This window comes from Oenanthe melanoleuca, chromosome 25 (genome assembly GCF_029582105.1).
Source record: "Oenanthe melanoleuca isolate GR-GAL-2019-014 chromosome 25, OMel1.0, whole genome shotgun sequence".
Lineage (NCBI taxonomy): Eukaryota > Metazoa > Chordata > Aves > Passeriformes > Muscicapidae > Oenanthe > Oenanthe melanoleuca.
In genome coordinates this window covers 3,031,704-3,039,535 of record NC_079358.1, presented here as the reverse complement: position 1 = coordinate 3,039,535, position 7,832 = coordinate 3,031,704, and the positions used below count along the sequence as shown (strand labels likewise).

General features: G+C 43.4%; 1 protein-coding gene across 1 annotated transcript; it reads left to right on the top strand.

Annotated features, from left to right (window-relative positions):
* The first annotated feature begins 4,735 nt into the window (after window positions 1-4,735).
* LOC130263251 (TATA-binding protein-associated factor 2N-like) lies at window positions 4,736-7,305 on the top strand. The gene is made up of 2 exons (XM_056510787.1): window positions 4,736-4,812; window positions 6,906-7,305. The coding sequence occupies exons 1-2, from the start codon at window positions 4,736-4,738 to the stop codon at window positions 7,303-7,305; spliced, it is 477 nt and encodes a 158-aa protein (XP_056366762.1).
* Window positions 7,306-7,832: the final 527 nt, after the last annotated feature.

Below are 7,832 nucleotides of genomic sequence, written 5' to 3'. Positions count from 1 at the left end.
TAATATCGCAGCCAGGCCGCAAAGCTCCTCTCACCATCCAAATTTCCTGAGCCTCAGGACATGGAGGAATTCTGGGTTTAGGGTCTGGAAGGAGCCTGGGGAAGCTGTGGAGGAGCTGGAACCAGAGAGACAGGAAAGGGGGAATTGGTTCAGACTGAAAAAAGGGAAATTTAGGTTGGGAATTGGGAAGGGGTTCTTCCACTGCACGGGATATTCCATGGATTCCATACCCCAGAACCCTCCTAGGATGAGCTTTGTGGTCTCTTCACCCACCCAAAGCAGGTGTGGGAGAAAATCCAATGTTCCTGAAATATCAGGAGGTATCAGGACAGATCTGTGGAAAAAAACGCTTTGGAAAATCAGATGATGATTGGGAGGCCCTGGGAGGTCTCTGGGCTGCAATTCCGTGAGGATCTGGCACTTCCTGAATTCTCCAGCCTGGAGAGCTGGAACGACCAGGGAAGGAAAAATCCCGTCCCTGTTTGGTGACTCCTTCAGGAGCATCTGGGGTGAGGAATTCTGCACTCCCAGAAGATTGACCTGCAGCAGAGGAGGAGATCCTGGAAGCGCCCTGGATCCCTGGAGCAGAGGGAGGCGTTGGGACACCCTCAGAGCTGGAAGGGGAAGGAAGAAGATGGGAGCAGGGTGGCTCCAGGTCAGCGTTGTGGCGGGAGGTGACAGCAGGTGACAGGGCTGGATCCAGCAGGAAATCACCACCTGTGTGTCCTTTCTCCGGGGAAAGCGCTGGTGCCTTGTAAATTGTGAAAAACGAAGCTCACTTTCCTGGTAATTTTAAAAGGTTTAATTAAAAAAAGACAAATAGGAGACAAAGACAATAAAGCAAAGAGTTAATGTGGCTGGGTGCTGGCATTCAGCCAGGAGCACACCCTAACTCAGAAAATACTTCTTTAAAATGCATCAACATGTTGCATATTCATAGACCTTCATGCATTATTCAAAATCACCCCCCCAACCTGCAAATCAATTTTTTTTTTTGTGGCTCCATCCTGTTGGACACTTCCTGATCAATAGATTCCTTCTCTGGAGTTCTGGTGTCACCCTTACCTTCATCCAGAAAGGATAAACCAAGAACTGATTATCTGATTATCCTGATTATCTTTTTACCATCTTTGGTATTCCAAACTGAAATCATCTTTGGTGTTCCCAACCTAAATTATCTTTGGTACTCCCAACCTAAATAATCTTTAGTATTCTAAACCTAAACCATCTTTAGTATTCTAAATCTATATCATCTTAATTATTCTAAATAATCTTTAGTATTCTAAATCTAAATCATCTTAATGATTCTAAATCTAAATAATCTTTAGTATTCTAAATCTAAATCATCTTAATGATTCTAAATCTAAATAATCTTCAGTGTTCAAAGCTTAAATAATCTTTAATATTCCAAACTGAAATCGTCTTTAGTAGTCGAAACCTAAACCATCCTTAATATTCTAAATCTAAATAATCTTTAGCATTCTAAATCTAAACCATTAATATTTTAGATCTTAATCATCTTTAGCATTCTAAATCTAAATCATTAATATTTTAGATCTTAATCATCTTTTGTATTCTAAATCTAAATCATCTTTACTCTTTCAAACCTAAACCATCTTTAGTATTCCAAACTGAAATCATCTTTGGTATTCCCAACCTAAATCATCTTTAGTGTTCCAAACCTAGATCATCTTTAGTATTCAAAACCTTTATCATCTTAATTATTCTAAATCTAGATAATCATCTTTAGTATTCTGAGCCTAACTCAGGGTTCCTCAGTCTCCCGAGGCGGGGACTGGCAGGAACTCCCTGCAGAACTGGCTGCTCCCTGTGCACCTGGCCATGCCTTGGGTCTTTTCTCTCAGGTGTCTTTGACCTCAAATGTCACTGATCCTCTGCCTTGGACCACCAGGAGACTCTCCCTCCATCTCTTGTTTTTGTGTTTTTTTGCCAAAGAACGAACCCCAGCTTTGCTGCAGGAGATTCTCTGGGGACAAAACCGACTGATGCCTCTTTTGGGTGAAATATTTGGGCAAACCCAAGGTAGAGGGTTATTTAAGGTTCTTCCTTCTGCTGGGGGAAATGAGTCAGGGCAGAAGCCATTGAGATGGAGATGTGGTGACTGTCCCTGACATCCGAGTCTCGCCTGCCTTCTCATTGCAGGGCTCCCTAGGGTGGCTGGGGGTCCCTTCAAAGTGTGGGGTGAGCCCAGACAAAAGCAGAGCACACACCTGAAGCTTTCAATCAGAGCCACTGGAATGAGGATGGGCAGCAGTGAGGAGCAGAAAGAAGAATCTGGCAGAGACAAAAAAGGGGCTTTGGCAAGCAGAGTGTTCCAGGAGGTGGTCGTGTTTTTCCTGCTGGGAATGGTGGAGTTTGCCAGTCCAAATGCGTTTCTTGGTCGTGGTGAGGGACACAGAGCAGGAGCTCCTCTGCTAAAAGTCACCTTTTGGTCAGAGCGGAATAAAGTTGATTTTGTTGCAAAATCTCTCATTACTGTGGCTGCGGATGAAGGTTATAAAAAAAAAAGGTAAATGAAAAAAAAAGTAAAAATAATAACAATAATATAAAATATGTATAAGTAACCTAAAGTTTTATTCTAAATTTTGGGATTTTTCCTTACAATTTCTAATAATAAAGTTTCTCTTTATACCATTTGCAATTAAACCTATTTTACCTTCCTCCTAACCCTATCTCACAACAAAAAAATTTGAAATTAAGACTACACAAAAATTAAATATTTCCACCCAATTAAATCAAAACCACAACACGCGCTTTCCTCACACCCAAAAATCTCTTTCTACTCCTCCAAAGTGCTCTGAAGGTGCCTCAGCCCTTTGAGTGTGGCAGCTGGAGACACGGGAGATTCTGCAGAAGTTTTCAGGTGGGGTGTCCTAACATCCCCCAGAGCTGGGGCCGCGAGCGCTCGGCGTTCCTCAGCACCAGAACCTAAACCATGAATCCGTGCCCTGCTGGGACATATCCCAGGGGAATTCCATCCCTGCTGGGAGCAGCTCAGATGGTTCCAGCCTCCAAACTGGACACGTGACCTGAGATTTCCACCCAAGTTACCCACACAGCCCAGGAGTGCGGTTGTGGTCTGTGAGCCAGAAAGAGTTAACTGATAAGGTTTACTTCTGAGAATAAATTTTACCAAGGCTGTTGGTATGGAGTCCGAGAAGAGAAGAAGGAGAAGAAGATAAGCAAGAAGAAACCTGCAGCTGGGAAAAGTATTTTTAGAAAATGGTGGAGGTGGTTTTACACCAATGAACATTATGTTGATTTAGTGTAGCCAACGGATAAAATGTAAAGTTTGTAGAGAGTATAAAAGACAATTTGCTGTTGTAAAATGTAAACTTTGTGGAGTGTGTAAAAGGCAGCATATAATAAACAGAAATTCACCTTCTGAAATGTCGCTACGTCCCTTCGTACGTTCTGTTTGCCCCAACAGCAACACCCGGTGAGCCCCTCGATCCTCCCAACAACAGAGACAGAGAAGGTCCCACAGATGATCCCAGAGGGGCAAAAGAAGCTCCCAATATTCCTGAGAAACAAGGGGACATCTTGGCACTCATCCTGGTGGCCTGGGACTGGAAGTTGGGGCTCCCAAAGCCACCAAAATTGTCATTGTTGGCTAGGCACAGAGCTCCTTGAAGGAATTCATCCTTTGTTGATTTGGAGAGCCTGGAACACACACCCAGAAAGAAAATTTACAGGCTGCTGAGGGCAGAGCAAAGGCTCTGACTCGGTCCCTCCTGTGCATTGGTTTCAGCCTCTTAATTAACTCATTTATTTTTCTAATCTCCTCAATCCCAAACAACCTCGCTGTGTTTTTCCCTGTCAACTTTTGGAAACTGCTGACTAAACATAGCAAATGAGGGTTGTGCAGGCTGAGAGCTGAGCTTTCCCACCCCAGAAATCAGAGAAATGTAAAAAATGAAGAAAAAAATGTAATAAATATAATCCAGAACTGAAAAAGACTTTTTACTACAAAATTGTGGCAGCAAATTTCCAGTTTTCAGCACTACAGAGCTAAATATTAAAAGAGCACAGGAAAGAAGAGCAAAAAGTTTTGAGTGGGGTAATTCCTTGAGATTGCAGGGAATTTTGTATTTGGTGTTGGCTCTAAAATGAGAATAAATTTCTTACAGAATATCTGTACCTGTACAGAAACACAGGTTATATAAATATATATGGGTGTGGCAGGACGGATTAAATAAATAAATAAATAAATGCATTTATTAATATATATTTAATACATATTAATATATATTAACGTTTGCATCCATATTCATATTTCTATTTATTTCTATTTCTATTATTTCTATTTCTTATTTTTATTTATAAGCAAATATTTGCAGGAACATGCAATACAAAAGAGAGTAGAGTCAGTACAGAGCTCTTCGCCGGGAGGAGAAGTCGAGAGGAGCAGACAATTTTCAGGGTTGAGGCTCCATTTTTATCCCTTCCAAAATGCGTCATCCAACTCTTTATTCCTCCAGCCTACGTCACTGGAATGAACCATTTTCATATTTTCCACGTTTGGCCTCGCGGCGCCAACGTAACCCCTTCAGAATTTCTTTAATCCTAAAGCAAGAACGCATTTCTAAGGAAATTACCCGGAATTCCTCGCGGCCAGATGAGGAGATATTTGGGGAGATATTTATTTGGGGAAATATTCAGGTCATGAAGGGTTGCCCAGTGGCCTCGGAGGTGGTCCAATGGCTTGGCTTTGATGCCTCTGGACAAACGGAAGAGGTTTTGCTTTGAGGAGCCTCCACTCAGCATCGCCGTGACCTTCACGGTGTCCTGGTGGGGATCTCCCTCTGGATTTGTATCCCAGGTTCTCCAAAAACAACCCAAAGACATTTCCAACCACCTCATGGGCGTTCCCATGTATTCCTTCCTATTTGTAGTGATTTTTTTGGCTTTTTTAAGGGATTTTTTTTTTTTACTTTCATGAATCAGCATCTCCTTCATACAGCTTAGGAAGCAGAGACCTTGAGGAGTGACCGTGTGATTAAATCTGGAGGTGTCTTTCGGTGGCAAACTATTAATATTTAAATCCAGCAACACTTTGCAAATTGAAAACATTAATGAGTGTTTATGAAGTGCTTTGGTATTCAAAATTTGGAGGAAGCCTCAACATCCTGTTTGCTCATTACTACGCTTATTTTATATTCAAATTAATGCCAGAAATTAGGTGAAGGTCACCCAAGGAGTTCTGCCCTAAACTCCAGCGTTCCTCTCTATCGCAATTTCTACATGTGGTGATTCCATGTGCAAAAAAATACCAGCAGCATTCTTTTAGTGTTCGTTTTATGCTCTTTTACTGCTAATCCTGATCATTTTTTTATTTTCAAGACAAGTTGAGACTTGAATTCTCCACTTTGCTCTTCTGAACCGGGACAAACCTTCCAGTGGATGACACTGCAAAAAACACAGTTGGATTTTTGTTTAAATAGTTTTTCCTGCTCCTGCAGGAGCATGGTTTTGATTCAGGAGCACTTTGGAATCAAGATTTATTTATAGTTCTGGTCCTTTTTCCTGAAGTTGATGAGGTTTAATGAAAAATCCATACATTAACATTTTCTTAAAATAAAACCCCGTGGTGCATCTTTCTACTGAATGCAAATAATTTCAAACATATACAATTTTCAAACAAAATAATTTCCTCTTTTTAACAAAAATATCTTTCTCTCTCCGATGACCTTGAGAAATTAGAAATGGCTTTTCTACTGTACAAAAATTAATTTTGCGTTTGACAACGGAGGCAATAAAATGGTATCAGGAATGTTGCTGGCTCAGAAAATGTTAAGATGAAAGAAACCTGTAATATATGGGATGTACGGGGAGGTTGGGAACACACTAATAATCCCAAACAATGAGGAAAATTACATTAATTGAAGATATGACGTGTACAGGCAAATTTGTTTTCCAGCCAGTAGGGATCCAAACCTTTTGAATCCAGAGGGCGTCTGAGATAAGCCAGGAGGGCAAAGCTGGAGTATAAAAAGGGCTCAGAGCTCAAGGCTCCTCATCAGCTTTCCTGCCTTCTCCTCCTGGTGAACTCGGTAAGCTTTTCCTCCCTTCTTCCCCTGGGATTTTCCTTTCAGGATTTCTGCTGGGGTTGTGGCTCCTCTGAACTCTCGGGTTTATCTGTTCCTTTTAACTGGGCTTGCTGGGTTCAGGTTTTATAGATGCAGGTGGGACTTTCCTGGTCCTTTTGGTACCCAGGTTCCCTGATAAGAGATTTTTTTTGGATGGTGGAGGTAGGAAAGGTTTCCCCACTGTGACTCTTGGTGGGTTTTTCCTTGAATCTCCTATTCCAAGTGGGATTTCGGGTTTGTCAAAAGTTCTCATGTGTGTCCACGCTCTGTGATTTCTTCTCTCATGGGCTCTCAGCACTGCCAGGTGTGAATTAAAATGGGTGGAAAGCACTGAAATGCTTGGAGCATTGAAAAGCAATTGAAAAGCAATGTCTTGGAGTGGTGGACCCAAAACCTGATGGGTGTTATCACAGGAAAATTTTGGGAAGAATTTCCTGGTGGAGTCAGGAATGCAGAGCTAAATGAAAGAAAATCAGGGTTGCTAATTCAGGCTCTCTCAGAAAAAAACTCTTAAGCAGCAGCAAGGTTTTGATCTCTGGCTGCTGATTCCACCAGTTCCAGGAACAGAGAAAGAGTTTAATGCGAATATATTAAATCCGTACGAATATAGAATATAAAATATTTTAAAGGCAGCGGGTAAATTAGAAGATTATACAAATGGGGCGTAATGAGGAGCTGAGGTCATGATTTTGCCTCTGCCCTTGTTCTCACGGGACCAGTGAGGAAGATTTTGGGCTCTGAGGTTGCTGCTACTCCTTGGAGTATTTACCACCCTTCCTTCCCTCCCCGTTGCAGGCTCTACCTCCACCTCCCAAAGATGACTTTCCTCCAAGGCCAGTGTGAGGACGACTGCTACTCCTCCTCCTGCAACTACGGGGGCCTCTACGGCTACCGGGGCTACGACTGTGGTAGCCCCTGTGGCTACCGGGGCTTGGGGAGCCTCTACGGCTCCCGCGGCCTCTACGGCTTCGGGGACCGCTACGGCTTCGGGGACCGCTACGGCAGCTTGTACGGCTACCGGGGCATCTTCGGCTCCGGGGACTGCTACAGCTCCGGGGGGCTCTACGGCGGCTACCGGGGCTTCTTCGGCTCTGGGGACTGCTCTGGATACCCCGGGTTCTACTCCGGCCGCTACGGGTTCCCCTTGGGCCGCTACGGCCAGAGGTTCGGCCATGGTGGCTGCTACAGCTTCTAGAGCCAGAGGGAGCGACCCCAAAACCCAGCCTGGGTTTGGAGGGTGTGGATGGATGGAGAGTCCGGCAGCGGAGAGTTTTGGGGACAAGAGCCACCCCCGGGGTGCTCCGAGAGCTCTGTGCTGATTCGCCTTCATCCCGCGGCCCCAACTCTTCTCTCAAGCCAGATCTTCTCCTCAACACTCCCAGCAAACCAAACCCAGCGGTTTTGGCATTTCCTCTGACTGGATGATGTGGGTGTCATGTGACTTTGGGCGTGTGGTCTTTCCCTTCTGTATCCCTTTCAAAATTATCTCTGCCTTTCGTTCCTATTAAAGATTTTTTTTTTCTGCATCAATTCAGCCTTTCTGGGTTCGTTTGTCATTTAAGCTTGAAATCTTTGGTGTCCAAAATCCTGAGGAAACCTCAGCATCTTGTTTGCTCTTTTTTACTTATTTTAAATGCAAATTAATGCCAGGGATTAGGTGGAGGCCGCACAAATATGAAATCCTTCTCAGCAAAAGGATTTGGAGATAAAATTATGAACTTT

What these genes read in the sequence shown, in the direction of transcription:
- LOC130263251 (XM_056510787.1), top strand. Translation starts at nt 4,736, where the DNA reads ATGCCTCTGGACAAACGGAAGAGGTTTTGCTTTGAGGAGCCTCCACTC. An exon ending in GTGACCTTCACGGTGTCCTG is followed by an intron (nt 4,813 to 6,905) that starts GTGGGGATCTCC and finishes TCCCCGTTGCAG; the next exon opens with GCTCTACCTCCACCTCCCAA.